General features: G+C 36.8%; 1 protein-coding gene across 1 annotated transcript in view; it reads right to left on the minus strand.

Moving 5' to 3' along the window:
• Window positions 1-5,568: 5,568 nt before the first annotated feature.
• Window positions 5,569-22,563, minus strand: part of NEK7 (NIMA related kinase 7) — a 74,219-nt gene continuing 57,224 nt past the window's right edge. The window contains exons 9-10 of the mRNA XM_005140958.3: window positions 19,904-20,017; window positions 5,569-13,653 (exon numbers count right to left, since the gene is read on the minus strand). Coding sequence (XP_005141015.1) covers window positions 13,543-13,653; window positions 19,904-20,017 — 225 coding nt within the window. The 3' untranslated portion in view covers window positions 5,569-13,542. The remainder of the gene's footprint in view (window positions 13,654-19,903; window positions 20,018-22,563) is intronic.

Below are 22,563 nucleotides of genomic sequence, written 5' to 3' on the forward strand. Positions count from 1 at the left end.
GGTGCAGTCCTTTGGGTAATTGTTTTACTTGCAACGCTACACAAGTACTATTCATAAGAGTGTTTGCTTAAGACCTAATCCTACTCTACACCAAGCACTACTCGAGCTCTCCAGTCAGATAACTTTTTTTCCCCTCAAAATCCTGCATACTGTGGCCTCTCAATTTTCTTGATAGCCGTCATGTGCAAATTATGTTTTGCAATGAATCCTTTGTGAACAACGTAAGTAACACAAAGCCTGCTCAGAGACTCCTGCTCCAACTTCTGCATAACTGGGACTGCAAAGCAGTTCGCAATGTTATCAGATTCTCAGAATAGAAAGGGATTTGAATGTCCCACTAGGGACATGGGGAAAGAAACCACAAAAGCAATCTCTTCCTCCAGTCACAGCAGAAGCACATGAGAAAGCAAGCACAAAATTACTTGGAGAATGAGAGAAGTACAAGGTTACCGAGCCAGATGCTGTGAAAAGTGCGTAACATTAAAAAGAAAGATTCTCAAAGCACAGAACCACAGAATACAGCAAAGCTAAAAGGTAAAAGGCAGAACTGAGAGCTAAGCCTGGTGTGAAATGCAGGCTCCCACAGAAATTTGGGATCCTAAAAAAAGGCCAGAAACACTGAAGGAACTGGCTACACTTCAGAAAAAGAATTGAAACCAGAGCTACAAATATACAAGAGGAGCGCAGAAGTTGAGGTTTGCATGCTGCTCCAAAGTTGCTGGACTCCTCTAGGACTCCTGCTCACTTACACAGTTTGTTATGAAGTATTATGCCTGAGAACATCTGTCTGTACACGATAGAAACCCATACTGTGCAAGTTGCATGGAAAAGCAGAATGGAAACAGAGACGTAACTGGGGCCAGCCTGTACACTCAGGGTCATTATGGTAGGAAGTGTGCCATGCTTTTCCGTATTGAGCAGCAATTAGGGCTTTTCAATAGCAGTAAAATGATTTTTCAAACATTCAGTTTAAAAGCATCTATGATACCCACCGCCATGTAATAAATACTTAGTACATGTAAGTGCATCAAGTTCCTTTATAGCACCCAAAGACGGGTGTCCATTGGCAAAGTTCAACAGAATAGATATCCCTATGCCATACATCTTGAAGAGGAGGCACTATCATGATAAAATAATTTTTGGCCTGTTCTTTCTTAGCTAGGAGAAAAATAATTTGACTAACATGAGTGTGGGCAGAGGTGTACAGGAAGCACACATGGCCAAAGGAATGATTTACTGTGCTTTTTTAAGGAGTTCTAGATGCAGAAATTTCTTGCACAAATGGGTACTATAGCCATTAGCTAATTCCAATAAAGATGACTGCTAGATATGCTCACTCATTTTGGTAAGACTGGTAATAACCAACATATGAATAAATTGAGCACAGTGAAGTAGGCCACAACATCAGTCATTCAGTTATAACAGCTGGATGCATATGCAAGACAGCCTTAATTCACTAAACTAATGCTACAGTGCATGTAACACTGTACTAGCAGGTAAGCATGTGGTTACAGGCTACACATGCCAAGTAGCTGCCATTGGGTGTGTTCCTAACATAGCCTCCTTTGGATAGCTTGTTCAAGGGTCAGTATTCTCCTTGCAGGTGAACAAACAGTAACACTGACAGTAGAGATGGCCAGACCTACTGTACCTTAATTTATCTGGACAGACTGAGCTGAAAAGTATCACTTTATTCACCTACAAACTAAACAAAACACTACACAAATGAGACTAGCCAGAGATACGATGTTAGGTCATGCAATCATTATCTGTTAGAGTCTGACACTGAACTTTCTTCAAAAAGAAAAATATTATGTCAACAAAAATAGGCCCATAACTATGACAACTTATTTGTTATATGACAGTTATATAAACCAATTTCAAATGAGACGTGTATATGTTTTCTATTTATGTCCTATAGCAGAGCAAAAATGATTCTGATAAACCTCCAGCAGTGTGTGTTCACTTTAGGTTACACATAAAGTATTTGCAGGGGATAATACATCTCTGAAGACATTTTCATGGACTAAATGTCAGGAATGAAATACTGCATTTCAACTTAGTTAGGACCTTAAAGAATGTACATAAAAACAATTATTGAGAGGTCTGAAGAACACAATTGATTTCTTTGCAATTTCAACTCTGAGGCACTTTATGCACTCAAGCAAAAATAATGTCTCTATTTCAGGCTTTCATTACCTAAAATTATGAAGTTATGTAAAGATGTAACACTGACCATATTTTAAGTTTAGGAGAGTACTGCAGAATATCCAGAATATCTGATTTAGAAGAAAGTTGTGATGTAGGACTGCATTTTAAGCACAAAATTTTAGACTCAATTACTGTGAAATAAATCAAAATTATGATCTACAGTTCTCTTTGCAGTAGCTTGATGGTCCTATGCAACATCAGAAATTAAAAATCAGGATGAAATAAAAAGGCCAAATTCCAACAAGAGCCCCATAAAGCAGGCAGAAGTTACACATTTGGAAAGTACTTTGCTGCAGGCAAATGAAGGCCAGTATTCCAAATCAACATGTGAGGCAGCTTACTGCTAAAGTTTGGTTAATCAGATGACAGACTGTACTTAATACAGATAATATTCTCACATAGATGCACTATTTAGTTACAATGGGATTTTGATCATTCTTATGGCAATTGGCTACTACTCTAATAACAAAATCATACCATGTCTAATTTAGATTTCTTACATAAAATAAATACAACTCATTGCAAAATTCTCATAGCACACCATATTAGAATACCTATACTGTCCTTAAAAAAAGCTTGTGGCAATTTTCAGAGCTATCAGCACTGTTTAAGGAAAGCATTCAATGCTGAAAATAATAAATGAGGAAAATATTTTATCTATGAGAAGCAGCATGTTCCATTTCATGGATATTAATCGTAGAATCATACCTCACCTGTTCTTCTCCATTTGGGTCCACTGTCATCTACCTGTGCTCTTTCAGAAAATGAAAAATAAAGCAATTTTCAAATAAAATATTATAAAGAGATTACTTAATATAAACTTTTCATTACTAAATAGGCAGAACTTTCTTTTTTAAAGTATTATAGCTCAAAATAATCATCACCTTTTTGTATCATGACAGCTTTAAAAAATGACACCTTTCTGAATACTGCATTGGTGGAGTTTCATATGGTCTTCTTGGGATCTGTGACACTGTAAGGGATGGCCAAATGTCACAGCAACAGAATGCCAACAACAGATAAGGGTCAACTGCATGATCCTTTGCCCTTTTAGCTGAAGCTGACAATTCACATCCAACTGCCCACTGCTTCTAAACTCCAGGCAAGTGGGTCATTTCTTCCAATTGGTTATCCCCAGAGAGAAGTAAGAGATGGGGGAGGAAATACTGTGGCCCAGAGGCCCTGTACTGGCTGTTGGATCCACAGCCAGTGTCAGCAGGCTTCTATTTAATGATGCTCAAACCAGCGCCAGCCTTGCTAACGGCCATACTCACCACTGATATCCACACGCAGGAAACAGGGCTCTGGAAAGACCAAATAATTGCCTCATTCTGCAACATGCTGATTTTTTTTTTAAAGGTGTACAACTTGCACTTTATGTTCACTGGATAGCTCCTCAGATTTTAACAAAGAAACATGCTCACACTCACAACAGTGCAATGTGACAGTCAAGGGCAGCAAGTAAATCTGGGTGACTATGGATCAATTTACAAACTTTTGCTAAAAGAATGCTTTATGTAAGCCTTGCTTATGTATTTTTATATATATAACATATATAAATCATTACTTCATATATATGGAACATTTTTAAATTATAATTTTAAGGTGAAAAGCGTTTGACTAGCCAAAAGCCATGAAAAAATAATAGTCACCAACAAAAACACAGCAGGAAAACACAAAAGCAAAATAGGGGAATACTTGTCCTATTTCTGCTAAGAGGACTGAGTTGTTGAAGTCATCTCCATACCCACATATAAATTACAAAAACAAGATGACTGCACATGGTTCTTCAAGTTACTGGTTATAGTTACTGGATATTCCATGCAAACTATCCACAGACTATCTCTCCCACCCAAGGCAGGATTTTTCAACCAGACTGTTTCAGTCCCCAAACATACAGTACAGATCTCAGCTAAAGGAGGAACGACAAGCAGCCTTTTCACTGAAATCAGCCTAGGGCATACTGCAGCTGCAGATACCCAGATTTTCAAAGCCTATCACAACATTACAAAGACATTTCAAGACCCCTTCTTCCTTGCAAACTCACTAAACTTTTTAAGGTGTCCTCAGAAAACTTATGTCTGTCTAGAAGAGCTTCTGTCATAGAGAAAACCCTTTCCAGCTACAGGTGGAAGCATTGCAGCTGCTCGGAACAGACTCAAACAAGAAGTCGTTTCTTTGGGGGTTGAAATCAGTGCAACTCTAGTTGGCTCTCCCTGTGCTTCTGAAAACAAACTTTGAATTTCTCCCAGTCAGTGAGGAAAAGCTTAGCAAAAATAATTTTAGTCCTAACAGATCACAGTTTGGAAAAATCATATTCCAAAATAATTCTTTGGCTTAGAATAAGCAAAAATAATTATTGTTAAAAATGCATACTGAAACCTGCAAAACTAAATTTACCTTTTAAGGCATTCTTCCACAAAAGTAAAAGCTCTGAATCATTTGCAGCTCCTTTTGTGTGTTGGTTTATATTAAGTCCTTACAAATGACTGAAAATCAGAAGAAATTCTACCCTGGTGAACTTGACATGTGGTTTACGCAGTACCTCTAACTTTCTTGTTTCCCAGCATCAGAGGGTCTGACCAACAGGGCTGATGCTGGGAAGCAGAACAGAGCAGCATGCATAGCTTCACTCTGTGCCAGTACCTGCTTGGAAGCAAATGCTACAGGAGGCACTGTAGCTGTCTGTGCTGCACTGATGTGGAATGAGGCAAAGGACCCCAGCTGCCAGACAGCTGTGATATCCCATGAGCAGGTCTAGTGAAACTCATGCCTTGTAAAAGCCATAGTACAAAAATCATACAGCACCACTAGATCAATAACTGTTAAATGATAAAATATCAGTATTGCTGGTTTAATGAAATTGTCTCATAAGGTTGAATTTCTGACAAATTTGGAACTGAAGATATTTGTCATATTCTTTATTTGATTCCAGTAAATTTGTGGTCAGAAGTTTCAAATTTTGAGGTCTCATTTAACACATGGAAAATGTAAAGAAACGAACTAATACTCTGGAAACTGACTCCTGTCTTCCCTCCACCCCCCATCATTTTCCTCCTACACTCAGTTTTAATAAATATCTCTAGGCAAGTTTCCATGAGTACATCAGAGTAAAAGTAGAGTTTTCATAACCACCAGTTATTCTGATGCCTGTTAGCTTCTTTCCTATCTGATACCTGGAAGTAAGCTACCTTCTCTCAAGGCAGGCTCCAGAAGACTGGAACACAAAGTTGTGTTCAGGATCCAAACCTCCCTGCTTCACCAAGGCAAGCAGAACTGTGCTGTCAGGAAGCATCTAGTAGATTTAAAAGGTAACACTGAGAACATCCAGGCCATAAAAATCACAGAACTTCTAAATCAGGTTTTACTGCCAAAAACTTTATTTTACACTCAAGTAGTAAATGAATATAGTGCGCATATCATACAGAGTGCAGAAATACTACACAAACATTTATTCATTTGCAACAACAGTTTCAGAAAATGAAACAAGTTCTGTTTGTTTCAGTATTTCACTTACCTTTCTTGCAATAAAAGGACATCTGAGGAGTGGCAGGAGGAAAAAAAGCAATGGCATAATTTGTAACTGAGGAGTTTATGGCTGAAAACAAAGCAAGCGAGGTTTACAGTGAAGCTAGCTAAGCACTGGTGGAGGCTGACCAGAGAAACTGCACAACCTCTATCCCTAGAAGTTTTCAAGAACCAGCTGGGTGAAGCCCTGAGGCCTGGTCTGAATTCAGCATGGACTCTGCTCTCAGCAGGACATTGGACTACAGACCTCTCTCAAGGTCCTTTCCAACCTGAATGAGTCTACCATGCGATCCAAGCACAATACACAGCCAAATTCAAACAAAACAATGAACACTTCCTCCATTCTTCCCTGTCCCAACAAAACCTGACCAGAAAATGCAATACTCATCTTTAATGATCACCAGACCAGTGTGACTGAAATCAAAGAAATAACCAGCAAATGAAGTGTACAGAAGAGTTCCAACACCACATTAAAAAGCAAACTAAGAGCCTTTGTGTGATTTAAAATTCTCTTTGTAAGAGCAAATGCATCTTTAATGCCAAATATGTAAAGAGCAATTAACAACTGTGTAACAATACCAAAGATCTTTCTAGTAATTTTTAAATGGGAGATTTCCTATTCATACTGAGAAAGGACACTACAGGAACATAAGCAAGGTAGCATCACCATTTTGCTTTCTAAGTATCTATAAGCCCTCAATATACTGGCAGTGCTATGTCCCCAGCAAGTTCCTCAGGGAAGCCAGAGAATGAGGGGCTAGGAGTTGGAGAACAAGCAGCAAACCCCAAAATATCTCTAGCTTGGGGGCCATTTCTGTCCAGTTTTAGACCTCTTTCTATTTCTAGTATTTAAATGTAAGGCAAGCGAACTACCAGGAAGGACTCAATGCACTCAATTTATTAATTTATTTTTATTTCTTCATTTATTTTTATTTCCATATGAACAGAAGAGTTCAATCAGACCAAAGGTGCAAGGCCTCCACTCATCATTAAGGCAGTTGAAGAACACGCTAACTAATGGTATGACATGGTATAAACTGGCAACAAAACCCAAACATAAAACCTGAAAAGTACTGAAAAAAAAGTCTTGTTTTGTGCCAACAAGCAACTGATCCTCTATAAGAAACAAATTATTCTGGTGAAAATAAACAGTGATTAACTGCATGTATACCCACACACACCACCAAATAATCTGACATTCAGCTCTACATCCTACAGTCCCAAAACCCCAAACTTCCTAGGCTATGGAGAATTTTGCTTCTCGGTATCAACATATATATGAAGATAATTAAGAGCAGTCAAAGGTCAGACATTTATCAAGAGTTCACCTCTGCAAGCATACAGTCTTCCAAATCTGAAAGCCTCCTACAACTGTGAAGTCAGTTTAGTACACCTATATAGAAAACTATGCAGTGCACCACACATGCAGATCTGATTTGGCTTTAAATTAGGGTATCATAGACAGAGAAGCAGCACAGCACAGAGCTCAGTTCTAGACCTAGCACAGCACAGAGCTCAGTTCTAGACCTAGGACTTATTCTACAAGACAAGTAAAGATTGTGCTGTTCATAAGAACTTGCAGTACTGCCTTGTTTACTGCTGGCTCAACTGTATCTACACTACCCTGCAGTGTAATACAGCATATCTTCAGTTAAGCAAGATACAGAGAACAGCAAATTAGAGAAGCCAGTGCAATGGTAGAACAGTAACAAAAAGGATCATTGCGCCTAACACTCTGGATCCGTCAGTGAAGCTCTTAAGCACATTCTTATTTCAATCAATGTAAAAGCACTGAAATCAAGTTGCTGTAACAAGAAAACAAGTGAGAACTGTATGTGCAGAAACAAGACAAGGCAAAGTTGTACACAGTAAATACAAACAAATGAAGGGCAAGAACTTTGTATCTGAAGCTACAGAAAACTAATCAAAGCCCAAACAGAATCTAATCCAGCCCTACCAAATTTGGTAACAGGCTCAAGTCTCTCAAAACCAAACCAAATAGTAATTTGGTGGCATTCCTCCTTCAGCACATGAAACAGCTAAAGCCCAATGACAGCTAGTCCTGTCAACTTTGAAGGGAGAAAAGATGTCAAAATTACATAGATTAAAAAAAGTGAAGATAAAAGATAAGAAAGAACACAGTGAAGAGGGCTAGAATCTGATACGACATTTGATATGCAGGAATGGGAGCTGTGTCAGATATAGAAAGGTTGCAGCCTTGGAAAACAGGCAAGTAAAATTGTCAGGGATGCTAAAAAACAGTCTTACAGAAAGTCAGGAAGAAGAATTAAATTTCTGAATCTTAACAGGTCTAAGACTGTAATTGGATACTCAAGGAATTGTGCAGAGACAGAATTATGGAAGAAATAAACTGCAAAAGGAAGCACTAGATTTTGGGGCCATTCAAATTACAGTGTAAAGCCAAAAACTTGGAAGCAAACTGGAATGAACACATTCAGTTACATGAAATTAGTGGATGACAAACAGAGACTAGAAGGGCAAAGAATTAAAAAGAGAATTGGCTGACAGGTGCCATTCCCTTCAAGACAGAGGAAACAGAAACTTGATTGCTAATGAAGGAAATAAGAGGAGGCTTTAAAGATGAAGAAATTGTTCAATTTAAGGTATGAGAGGCATAAAAGATACAGAAATAGAAAAGGCAAACCTGTACATACAAGAGGGAAAGAAGCCCAATTCAGAAACAGATTCTGATAATGAAAAACAGTTTGTAAAAGGATCTAGCACGCAAAGTATCAGGTTTGGTTTTGAAGATACATTTTGTATCAAGAATGAATAGAGTACCAAAATGAACAGCAAATCCACAAGCAAGCTCAACAAGAGAAAGGAAGTGGGATAAAAATGGTTAAAAGTCCATTTGGAAAGAGAATCAGAACAGGTTAAGCAAAGCTGAGTCCAAAGCTGTGTGGGCTGACATATTCTTTAGGGATATTCAGAAAGGCAGGAATGGAAATTCATAAATTAAAAGAAAAAATGTCTGGGGACAGGAATGGAGACAGGACAATGTGAAACACAACCAAAGAAACCATGTATAGAGAAGCAGACAGAGATGAAAATAAAGACCAATGAGTCAAAGGAAGTAAGCCCAATGAAGGAAGGAGGCAGCTGAGAAGAGTGAAGGAGTCAGAAAGGTTAATAGACAGGAGATCCCAAAAGGAGTGAGTGACAGGGTAGAGAAAAGAGAAAGACAGATAAGCTGAAAGAGAGCAGGTAGTGATCAGAGAAAGGGAATTTAGAAATGAGAGATAATAAAGTGAACAGTATTTAGTAAAGACAAGGTCATGGGAATGATAGAAGCAGTGAGAGAAATCTGTCTAAAACTAGAAATCAAAGGCATCAGACTGGAAAAACAGAATGAAGAACAATGGAGTTAAAGTAGTTATTGGGGCTTGGGGGGAAATAGGGATTGCCCATGGTGACGGATAAAATTTGAGAAGACACAAATGGGCTGAGTTTAGCAAAGTCACAAAGTAGTAAACTAATGGTGACTAGGAAAACTAGTGAGGACAGCAGACAACAGGAGTGATGAAACAGATGACAGGAATCACAGAACTCCAGAACTGAAAGTGAAACAATTTTTTAAAAGCATCAGCTCTTAAAAAAAGGTTCAGGGAAGGATGTGAAGTTCAAACAAGAACCTTTAAAATTAATATTGCAGTTTGGAAACATAAGTAACACTTCAATGGGCATGCTCAGCACCTGCATTTCCTTCTTTGGTATTACTAGCCAGAAATGTTTAGTTCTTCACCCAGATCAAAACAGAGATCAGAAATTCAGAAGACCAGCACTGCCACTGGCTAGATGATACAGGGATACAGCAGACTTGGAAAAACTTTTGACTGTTAAAGAACATTAAAAATTATATGAAATCTGTGATTTGAACTCTGTTATCCAGCACCTCTACTTCCAGATTAAATTAACTGTCCACAGTGAAGGCCTTCAATGACTCTCCTTCACATCAAGCTCCTGCTCCTAGGAGCTCAAATACCTGACACAGCATTCGCCACCAGCATTCAAATTCAGCCATTAAGATTCCCACCTTGCTTTATAGTGGCAAAGACAGAGACTAAGTGGACAGATTGTTGAAAACAAACGTCACAGTGATTTTAGGTCCCATGCAGAGGTATCTGAGAATCACTGGCATAAGAAGTCCTTTCTTTCCAAGTCTCTGTCAAGAATTTGACTTTGTGGCTTTCTTAGATGCTTCTAATACTATATTTCATCTTCTGGTAGATTGGCATGTTCTTAGTTTCTGTTAATTACAAAAAGATTACATACTTCTATTGCCCGCTTGTACAACTGGTAGCTGGATCATTAGAGTGCAACAGAAGAGGGGAAAAAAAAATCCCATTATTCCCTGCTACCAAACCACTGACACAAAGCAAGTATAAAAAATGAGGTGAGCACATAATTTCTGTACACCCTACTAATTACTATTTATTCGTGTTCATACACCAGGTTCACTCAAAATTACTGAAGTTACATAAAAACAACCTACCTATAAACAAAAGTTCACAGGACTGGGGCCATACTGGGAGCTCTTTATTATTCTCATGGGTTTCAGATATTATTGTATGTTTTGAAAATAACTAGATTTTGAAATTTAAGATGCCAAGAACCCAACTCTTTTGGGTTAACTGTGACTATATGTGAATGCTCCATCCCTGGCGCTGTTCAAGGCTAGGCTGGACAGAGCCTTGAGTGACATGGTTTAGTGGGAGGTGTCCCTGCTCACAGCAGGGGGGTTGGAACTGAATGATTTTAAGGTCCTTTCCAACCCTAACTATTCTATGATTGTATATCTAATGTAGTTTTTTAGATAATTTTTTTACAAATAGTATGAACAAGATTTTTTTAATGTACTATCTTTTCTTACAGTCAAGAAAACTCACCTATAATCAACTACCAGAAGCAGTAAACTGTTCACAAAATGGGTAGTATATACTGTAACATAGATATTTATCTGTAACAAGTTTGAAAGTATCATAGAAGTACTATATCTTTACAGTATATTTAATATCTGTGTATTTTATTTCTATTAGACTACTGCACAGCAGGGAAGCTTTCAAGACAAGGCAAAGATTTTATGCAATGTCATTCAAAGCACGAAGTTCACTCATGAAGCAAGTTAATACTGTAACATTACTGAAATAAAAGGAGGAACTAGTCAGACATTTTGAGTAGAAACATAACACATTCTCTTTGAAGAAAATAAGCATGTAATGCCATAGCCCAAAATAAATAGTGTAAATGTCATCAACAACATATGAAAAAGCAAATGGTGTTTTATACAAGAAAATATTTTATAAGTGTATCACACACATGGGAGTGTTATAACAGACTTATTCTCATGTTACCAGGTGGTTTACTTAATGGATAGATTCTACAATCCCCAGTTACACAAGCAGTTCTACTAACCTGTACAGGCTTCTTCATTATAAAGTTTGGTACCAGAGTCAGCTGTACCATTCCCTTTACAGATTTTCAGACAGGAACAACTTTTCCTCAGCACAAAATTTAATCATGAATACTAAAAAACCAGCAACAACATTTAAATGCTAAAGTATGTACATCTGTTAAATCTTGACTCTATTTCGTTACTCAATGTATCCTTCAAGACAGTAGGAGTAATAATAATAATAATAATAATAATAATAAGCTATTAGATTTCTTTTAGGGAAAGTTCAATACTTGATGCAAAGATTAATGCAAATAGCCTGACTGTGATGGGGTTTTTTTTCAGTGATTTTTATAGTGGTTTTATATTTCAGAAAAAGAAAAAAAATTAGTTTGAGTACTTGTGCATATTAAGAGCTAATCCTGTCAGTCAAGCGAGTATTGTCCTACCTTTTCCAATACAAACCATTTTGTTCTATGATATAGGGACTACTATTATAGAATATAACCGTAATTTTTAAAATTCAATAATCAGATAATAAGTGAAAGCAAATCTAAAGGCTACTAGACACAAACCAAGGTTTCTCAAATAATTCCTCCTACAAATTGTTCCACCGAAGTCCTGCAAGATTAAGTATACACAGAAGCTAGAAAAAAAAACCCTAAAGATCCATTCTACAAAATCTGGAAACACAAAGAAATGTTTTATAAAAGTATTACGGAAAGCTGATGATCTGGCACATACTATTTAAAAACCCCTCTATTTTGCCAAACACAGTTTCCATAGTATTTGCAGTTTTAAAAATATAAAACCAGAAAAAACCCTCATCAAGCTTGAACATTTCATCCACAAACCCCGCAGCTGGATTTTTATTTTTTGAGCACTATAGCAAATCAAAAATGAAAGCTGCACAGAGAAAGAAAAAACAAAACAAAACTGAGAATGCAGGGACTGATTGCATACACAATTTATACTACTGCTTCTGTTTGAACTAACTTCTTTTTCCCACATAAGAGAAAAGATTTAACTAACAGCTTCTTAACAATATCACTGGTTATAATTATGCGTTAATAGTTCTGTATAAAACATTCAGTCTTGAAACTCAAGAAATTTCAATCCATTATCCATATTTACCACATTTAAAAACAAGGCACCTTCCTTAACAATAAAAATATTATTTAAGCATATCCAAAAAGATCCAACAAAAATATTTTGTATTTCCTTTTCAACCAATAATGTATTTATAAAACATTTTGCATACTTATTTCTCAAATAAAGAAGTGGCAACTTTCTCTTCAACATAAAAGCTAAAAATTACTTCTGCTAAATAGAAAACTAATGATCAGGTTACAGTATACAAAACCACATATTCATGAAGAATATAATTTGTTATACTACTACACTATAATATTTTTTTCAAAATATTTGTGTATTTAAGAAAAAAAAATTAAATATAACTAAAGGTCATTCATATTATTTTAAACACAAAAATCTACAAACAGTGACATATATATATAAACAGTTGGGAAGCTGTAAAAGACCATGTCTTTTAATCCAACCTTCTCACAAACGATAGCCTCAAAAGAATCTTATTTGCTTCAAGAAGCATCTGCATGGTTTTAAGACGTAACTATGCAGACTCCTATTGCCCCAGGGAAGTGCTGCACAAGCCTATTGAAAGCGATCAGATCGCAGAATCAACACCTCAAATTTTCCCAGAAAACCTCCAACAAATGTTTTATGTGCATTATGAGAGAAAAACAAAATAAAAAGGGATGTTCCAAAAATATCAGCATGGCATTTTTCCTAAAACTATTTTCCCCATCACATTTGGCAAGCAGAATCCTATCACCTGTCTACTCTTACACTGAGAACTGAAAACTACAATTCAATATAAAATACAATAACCCTCTATAATAAACATGTTCCTCTTAGAACAAAGATTAAAAATCAAGATAACTGGGCTGATTCATACCTTCCATAAATTACTAAAAAGGAGAGAGATTCAGACATTTTGCTTCTGGATAATAAGCCTAATATCTGTATCATGTGCAAAAGTGCAACTGTGTTTTAGAACTGAGGCCAAACCGAATACAATTTTGTTATTAAAGAAAATTACCTTGAACCCACTTAACATGGAAAACAGTGGCTCTTGATATCTTTTAAAGTTACTTTTTACATATTTAAACCTGTTGTATACCTGCAAGTTAGTAAAAAATAAAAAAAAACAGAAATCAACAGAAAACAACAAAGCTTGTATATAAATTTACAATTCAAAGCACAACAGTAAGCTTCAAATAATTACGTTTGTGTAGCACAAAGAGGTGGGATGATTTGTTTAAAGTACTTGGTTATTTCTGCTGTTTTCTTCATGATCTGATGTCTGTTTAGCTGCTCGCAGTGTGTGCATGCATACGTTTCGCTACATCATAGACATAGGTTATGTCTGGTCGCTTCTCTGGATCCGGGTTGATGCACATATTAACTAATTGTCGCAGCTAGGAAAGGAAAATAACATGACAGGATCGTTGGCCTTCTTACAAGCAGTATTTGTGTGTTATCAAACTCAAATTAATCAGACTGACAAAAATTAGCCAAACAGCAATTCTGCATAAACACACACTCAACCCTCCCTCTCTCAACACACACTGCCCAGTTTTATGCAAGCATGAATGAATGCAGCATACTCCCGCCACTTTTACATTTTGTACTGTTGCACAAACTGATGAGCAAACTTAAGTTCTAATAATTTTAGTATACAATTTTAGACATGCATTTAGTCCCATTACACATAGTTTTCTCTGCTTTTGGAGGGCTACACCTGCAAACCCTAGAAGGCTGAAACTAGTATGGAAAGAAGGTAAATTAGGACTGCTTGCTCCTTCACACCTGACACAAGAGTTAGCCAGCAGTAAGTGGCATTGCTGTGTGACAGGTTCCAACAAACAAAAGGCAACAATTCGCCTTATAACACAAAGTTAACCTGCAGGACTCCCTGCTGCTAGAAGCTACCAGTGCACACACACTAAAAAAGCAACTGAAAAATTAAACCCATTTAGGGTATTTAATATAAAGACTCCATATTTGAGGAAATATCTGAACTAAAAACTGGAAGCCAGAAAAGTATTTTGGGGAAATACCACATTATGCTGGCCCCATGTTGCCCACATTACCCTTGCCCAGTGTTGGAGACATGATACTGAATAAACAACTTTTTGTCTATGCCCCTATATCTATTCTTAGCATTAGATCAGTGATTTTTTTTTCTTTATGGAAAGAAGCACATAATTAACAAACATGTTCACAGAAACCTCTATCTGGGAATAAACAAAGCACTTTGACTAGAAAGCCCCATGCTCCCACAAGCACCATAATTTTTTGGGCCTTCTATAATGCACATATTCAGCAGAAGCAATCCCAAAGAGCTTCCACACTACCTGGATACTTCTCACTGCCTTCACAAACTGGCAGAACAGTTGCAGGGTTTTCTTCCTCCCTTGATATGCCTAAAAAACTTATGACATTAGAACTTAATATACTGTCTGGAGAACCTTTTGATGGGGCATCTCCTTTCAACAGTATTAATCTCCTAAGCACTTTTCAACATGGAATACATCTGCTTCATGTTGACTTGTTAAAATTTTTACCATCCTTTGCAAAAGCAACTTAACTCTGAAACTCTTCCTTTATGCTTTTTAGTAGCTTTGACAAATACTCCTCTATCTCCTTATAGCACTGGGGAGGGCAGATGTGCACAAGCAAACAATAAAACACCTTGCCAGCCACCCTTCTATGAAAAAAATGTAAAGTTTGGCTCAGTCTCCCTCCCAATATTATTAAGTATGATGATTGAAAAAAAATCAATAATTACTGCAACTAACACAGAGCGACCTCATCATTATCATTACTCAAAAGTAACATATCCTGCATATTCAAACCTGCCATTAGAGAGCTTCCTTCCTGCTTTTTATAAAGGACCGAGAAGGATTTTCAATTATAATTACATTCCTTTCACTTTTCAGAAGATTAATTTAAATGCACAGGAAGTCCAGAAGTAAAAAATAGTGTCTTCCACTATTGATAACTTCCTCCATTAGCCCTTCCAGAAGCATTATGAACTGCATACAGTGCACAGGCTTTCACATTTAACAATATAAAAATGATATGACTAGACATCCACCTTCTTTGAGAAGAGCTCAATATTTAAAAATGAGATCATTAATTCTGAAGATAGCAGTCAGATTGCTGGATTTAAAAGAAACACCAAATCAAAATAATCTGTAACACACTTGCTATTTGAATCTTAAACATACTATGCCTATTTTGACTAATGGAGTTATAAAAGCCATCATATTGCTGCTGGCAGCAGCAATAAATAAAATACAATATCACTGACAGAAAAAACTATTAGCCTGTACTAACTCCTAAATATCTGGAGACTAGAACACTGGAAAGCATGAACTACTCTAAGGAATAATTATTTCCTACATGTATACAAACATGCAAAGCAAAACTACTGTAGAAAAAGCAGGTGGGCCACAGTGCAAGCACAGGCACAATGTACTAACAGATGAGCAGCTTGCTATTGCAACAACTTAGCCTGCACAGAAAAACAATGTCCAAAGAACATGTAAAAACTTCAAGTCTGGAATTAGACTTAAATAAGTGAACTTTTTGTAAAAAAAAAGAATACCAGTGTAATTTATCTGCAGAATACGCTCAGAAGTACATGTCCTATTAATCCCTGCAAGTACACTTGCAAAAATCATTCACCTATGTGGCTTCTCAACTGTGGCTTTTTGCAGCTTCTTATTTCTTATTCTTGCTAAAATGCATATACAGCTATATGTAGCTACCTTTGTTAGGATATAAGAAAGGATATACAAGTGTATGTTTACATTAAGGCACAGTCAGTGAAGCAGTTTACTCAGAAATTCTCTTCCCAACATAGTGCAAGTGGTGAGAACAATTAGCAACAAACCTTCACTATGAGTGTAATAAAACAAAGCAGAATGTCATAGACCTCTTTTGCATATGAGTCTTAACATTTAAGTGTTAGCCACTGCTATTGCTGCAAAATCTCCTTCCCCATCCCCAGTCCAGAATCTCAGTTGTAAGGCAGGAATGCTGAGCTGACTATGCCTGGGACACTGCACAGTGACAGTGCAGATTCCAGAGTAACCTCAAAATCCTGAATGAACTCTTTTGACCCTTGTTATTGAACAGCAAACCTTCAGGAAAAGGTGAATTAATTTTGCTGTACAGTTTGAAAACAATTATGCAGGAAGACAGTCTTTTAGGACTGAAACTGGGACTACGATGGATACTAATTCTTGGTTACAGTACTATTCCTTTAACTCCTACAGGAGTATCCATTTCAATAAACCTGGAATCCATTTGCCAAGCCTTCTAGTATTAATAACATTTCGAATGTAGCAGAAGAGCCCAACAGTACCATGGGAAGAGGCACTGGGATTCTGAAGTCAGACTATCATTAGAGTTAAAGTAATTTTTATTATCTGGTACAGACTGGCCAACAGGCAGAGTAGACTTATGACTGAGCTGGAGGGACCTCTGGTTGCATCCCCAGGCTGCAAACTTCTTTGGCTGCTTGTTGTTCATAACCTCCTCAGTGTACTTAGCACAAGGAGTGCCTTTAGCCTGGAGCTTGGCCTGACATCGGAGCAGTGGGACACACTTACTTTAACTCTAGCAGGTTTGTCAGCTATGGAATAAATAATTATCACTTGAGTCAGGAGAAGGAGGGAGAAAGACAGAAATAGGACAGGCAAGTACATTGTATTGTTAGCCAGCTGAAAAAGAAACTTTTAGATATGAAATTTTGGATGAGAAAAAAGCCCTATTCTGACTTTTAGTAGGAGACATTCTTGAAGCCTGTCCTCAGTGTTATTCTCAAGACCTTCTGCTGGCAACTAACACTGCCATTGTGAACTTGCTGGCTCATTCAGCTTTCACATCTGGGTGGGAGGTTGGCTATGGACTTCAGAAGTGCACCTCAATCACAGGAAGATTTAAAAACTTCATTTGTTATGAAAGCAACATGATATTGGCTGACAAGATTTTAAGAGTATTGACTGCGGGTGGCAAGGAAGCCCCAGCTTTTAATTACCTAAAGCAGAACAGCTTTCAGTAAATGCTGAGCACTCACCTAAATACCTGAGATGCCCAAAGTTGTAAAACATTTGAAAAGCTTGGCCTGTGACTCTAATGCTGAAGCAACAGTTTGTGAAAGTAGGATTTCTAATCAAAGGTTCTTAAAAAAATATCCATCTGTCCATCGATGTTAAGGTACATCTTTCTATCACTCTATCCTCTGATGGCACAGATGTAATACACTACTAAAAGGCTGGTCTTACAGAGAGTTCAAAATTCATAAACAGTCATATCTTAAAACTCATTAAAATTTACCTACGAAGTTTCTCTAAAAAGCACTTGTCCTGTATTTTTGTGAGTAAAGTATTGACACCCCTATAGAGGATGCAGAGATCAACACTCAGTGAAATTCTTCATTCAGAAAATTCTTTGTTATAAAATACAAAATGAGTTTTGCTGTTCAGTGATCTCTGTTCTTTACTGCTCACTGAGTGTGCTTCTAATCCGGTCAAAGGCTTGATACCTAAATTGCCAATAAAGGTGAAACATTAGATAACAGATAACACTTCGTTTGCCTATTATTTTTTATTTTTTTTATTTTTCAGTTCATGCCAGCACAGTATTTTTTCATACAAGTAAAAAGTGTATTTTAGGTCTATTTTGGTGCAATAACTAATAAACATATCTGTCTTTCCATTTACCTTAGAAGACACATAAAAAAAGCATAAAAATGATTAGAGACTCCATAGTTGATTACTCCTTTCAAGTAACTATTTTCATACCTACCATAGCTCTGATCCTGTCATGTTTTAAAGTAACTTACACGTATTTTGTAAATAGCTGTTTATCCAAGGTGTCTGCTTTGAAATCAAGAAAAATATAGTATGTTTTGCTTTGAATCTGTTCTCAACACTAGAAATTATGTGGATGCAAGTAGAAGGTGGAATCTCTTCCCCCATTCAAACCTTCTATCTGGGCCAGAATGCGATATTTGCCCCTTGGCTGGGAATCCACATACCTAACTTCACACTTAGCTGCAGTGAAGTAGCCCTGCAGGCAGGACAACTTCAACGAACCACTAGTGGTATCATCATTAAAATCCTGCTGAAGGTCACCATGGAAACCGCCTGCTGAGGCTTCGCTACTGCACTCTGCATCTCCTAATCAGCTACCATGTGAAATGCAAATTCAGACAGTCTGAAAATTAGTCAAGAAGAATAGAGGATGAGGATGCAGATATGTGAAATATTCATGCGCTTCATGGAAAAAGGAAGACAGCATGAATGACACAACAAAGAACGGCCCCTGACATTCTTGCTATCATTTTGCATTATTGTTCACACCCTACTGTATTTCTAGGCCTCCGGTTCTGAAGTTGGTTATGTGAACTGCCATATTTATAGTCTACAATAAATAATAATTAAAAACGGCCAAAGTAAAATGACTAATTGGAAAATCCACAAAGAGGTATAGCATATAAATTGCACAACAGATCATTATTTCATCCTTTGCAAGATCACCGAATTATCTTTTTAAGTCCACTTTGTTCCATAAAAGGGGAAAAACTGTCACTATAAATACAAAACAAAACACTGGGCAGTAATGTTTTATTAATAGTCCAATCACTGTCTTTGAATGCAAAAAAAAATTAAGGTGGAGAATTACAACCCCTATTCAATAACTGAAATTGCACAACACGTTATGTTTATTAAAAGTATTTCACTGCTTGTGCTTATTTGTGTTTTCAAATTAATCTTTAATTCATGTAGGCTGAATTCAATTAGAATTGGTTACTAATAGGTGTTCGTTGGTTTACAGCTTCTAGCCATCTGCCCTATTCTTTTCAAAGTGGGAAAGTATTTCAAAACTGGCATCTCAGAACATTAACAAGCAAGCATTTATATTTTTCTTTCCATTACACTAAGAAAAATATTGATTTTTATTTAGTTTCTTTTCATTTTAGGGCTAAAAAAGAGCAAGCACCCCTTTTACATGTATTAATGATAGTAAAGAACTGCTACCTCTCCACTTAAAACACTGCTGCGATATGCATGAGTATACTGTTCAAATTCAATTACACTATGTCTGCCTATATTTCTCTGAAATTTACGATTAGCGTTGTCAAGAACCACTCTCTTGCAAAAGAACTGCCCCCCAGCTGTATCAAACAGCATATCCCAGTTTTACAATGCAGAAAAATAGGAACTAAACAATTCATTTTTACTAGTGAGTTACATTATACCTATTTTAATGCAACCCCCTAGAGAAATGAGGCTAGTGAGCTAATTTATTGTGCAACATAAGCTTGCATAGTTGTGCTTTTAGAGAAGCACACTATAGATGGAAGACTCAATCCCATTCTGGCACGTGCATTCTAGGAAAGCATTCTGTCATACTTGCAAGGAAGCTCAATGAAATTAAGTAGCTAACGGTATGAGGTTTCCGCCATTAAACCCCCCGAATATAAAATCTTATCAGAGAGTTGTTTTGACAGGAACATTTGAGTGAGTTCAACAAGCAAACACGGGCATAATCTGGAAATAACATAAAATCACACAAGTTCATTTACTTCCCTGGCAGTGTGCCAGCTTAGATAAACCAAAGATCTAGCCCACGAAAAGGGGAATTACTTACTTCCTCTGAATAGTGATCTGAAGGGAGAGGTGGGTAGTCACACTGTTCTATCTTCTTGCACAAGGAGTACAAGTTCATTTTATCACCATAAAAGGGACTCTGCAGTGCAGCCATCTGTTGAAGGAAAATGTACAGTTTTCTTTTGTGGTTTTAAGTAAACCTGTTTTGTCATAAAATCTGTAATAGTAGCAAATAAAAAGTGACTTTTAACAACTTTCAACTCCCTGCTTAGAAGTGTCAGTGCTAAAAAGAGAACTCACAAAACTGTAACTGTGTGTACTTATTCTGTGTCATGCAGCTGTACCTGTCACAAATCCAAATGTTGCAATATTTGAATTTTATACCAATAGAGTTTTATTAATAGAGTATGAAGAAAAATTAAATAGTTTCTGATACTGCTGTAGGAGTAGAGGACCCGCTCACCACAAGAGAGACAAACCAAAACAAAATCCACAATGGAATTTTCCTCTGAAGACCCTTTGGAAAAGAAGCATATACCTTATTTGAAACCATTATCTGATCTAAAGCAATAATTTATGTTGAAAATGCTGGATAACAGTGGAAGATTTTGTAAACTTCCATAGCTATTACACTAGACTTCTTAAAGCAAGACAACTAAAGCTAACATCTACACTTCCAAAAAAAACCCAAACCCAAAAACTTTGCAATTCAGTACATTATTTGAAAATAATTAAAAAAAATAAATCCTAAAACATCATCAGAAGAGCAGAACTGGCACTTATGACTGTGATTTACAATTGTAATACAAAAATAAGAATATGTTGGAGAGCTCTTGTGTACGTGATCAGCTTAAACCCAGCATTAGTAAACCTACACTTTATTTCAGACTATGTTAGAACCTGACATTTAAGGTGGAAACAAATGCTATGGTTAGCAGCATTACAAATTTAAAAATTCATTTAAAATCTCTCCATTCTGTTCAAAGCCTTCTAAGTCTTTGAACCGCAGCAGCACGAACGCTGCTTTGAGTGCAGTGCTGCCCCAAAGTCAGTCACCCTTTTCTACATGTGCTAATAAGTTTGATTTTGGAAGGACAATGTGTACATTCCCCAGACAGGCAGAGTGTGTGTGAAACATGCTAGTCCATGCTGTGCTACTCAGTGAGCTTCAGCAGGGACAGGACAAGCTGAAAATGGCTCTCATCTGTCTTGTGGTCTTCCATATAGCAGTTTAACTCTTTCATGTCTAAGCACCAATACCATGGGGGGAAACATATGAAGAAAATTACCAAAATGCCCTTACATTTACTTTATATCTGATAAAAATGCTCTTAAATAGCTCAGTACTTTTTCCTATTACCTTCAAGTAAGGATAAGTAATTTTAAAGCTCCCAATACAAATATCATACTATAGTTCCATCTTACACTCCTCCCAAAAATTCTGTATTACCAAAACAATGTTAATTTTTGGATTTACACAACATAGTCCCTTACGTTAAAAAGAATGTTAAAAATGCAAGCTAAAGACCAAAAAAGAAAAGAAAAGAAAAAGAAACACCAACTGCAGGGTGTGTACACATGCAGAAATGCTAAATAAATGCACAGATACTCATTTTCGTACTCTAGGTGTTCATTAAAAAGTACTTTTGTTTGAATGCTGCCAACTGTTAAAAAAATGCCGAATGTCCCCTAAGGAGTTAAAATAGGAATACTATATTTTCATGCATCTCCTGCTTTGACAGATGAAAAATGTCAACTGTCCTGTTTTTATTTTCAAGCTTTTGCACTATTCATCTGGTTCATTAGTGCACTGCGCTGCTGCCCCTGACAGCTGCTCGCCCTCTCCTCCCAGCAGCTGAATTTTTCAGGCTAATTTGATCCTCCACACTGAGACGCTCGCTGGAATGATTGACTTGCTCCCTGACCTCCAGGGTCTGACTTTCCTGATTAGTATTCTGGGGGTGTCTGAGGGACGAAAGCCCACTGTCTGTCTTCAGGGCTGGTGGCAGCTCCCTCACTCTTTTTTTTTTTCCCCTTCCCCCCCCCCCTTTTTTTTTTTTGAACTGTAAGCCACCAACCTACAACCCTGTAAGGATGCAATTGCTACGCTGAACAATAAAAGGAAATGTGTAAGACCTACTTTTCCATGTTAAGGTCCATGTAGCAAAAGCACAGCATCTTGATTTTAATTAGTAAAGTCTACTTTGTTGCATATCAATTAAAACTCCAGTGGCAGTGTTTTTTGAGGTTTCAGAAATACCTGGGGCTCTAAGAAAAACAGACTTTAAATTATACTTCTGAAAAATCTCACTGGCCACATAGTTAGCACTGAATAATAGGTTAGAAATCATTATTTTTAAAGACAACATGTATTATAGCAAATTAGTATAAACTTAAATTAAAACATAACTGAAAAGAGTTTAGCATTAATTAAGCATTTGTTGAGCAGTGATAAACATGCCACAGCTTTTCTCCATTAAGCTGGAGAGAATCCAGAGCACATATGAGCACAGATCAACATGAAATCAATAGAATAAAACATGCCAAAATGCATATCACAAAAAGACACCCAGCACAAAACTGCACGGGTAATAAAAATAGCATGCATTAGTCCACACATCCTGAAGAACCTTAAGTAACCACTTTCAAATAATTTAATACCAAAATAATAAAATGCTAAGTATATATTTTGAGTTTACT

This window comes from Melopsittacus undulatus, chromosome 6 (assembly GCF_012275295.1).
Source record: "Melopsittacus undulatus isolate bMelUnd1 chromosome 6, bMelUnd1.mat.Z, whole genome shotgun sequence".
NCBI classification, from domain to species: domain Eukaryota; kingdom Metazoa; phylum Chordata; class Aves; order Psittaciformes; family Psittaculidae; genus Melopsittacus; species Melopsittacus undulatus.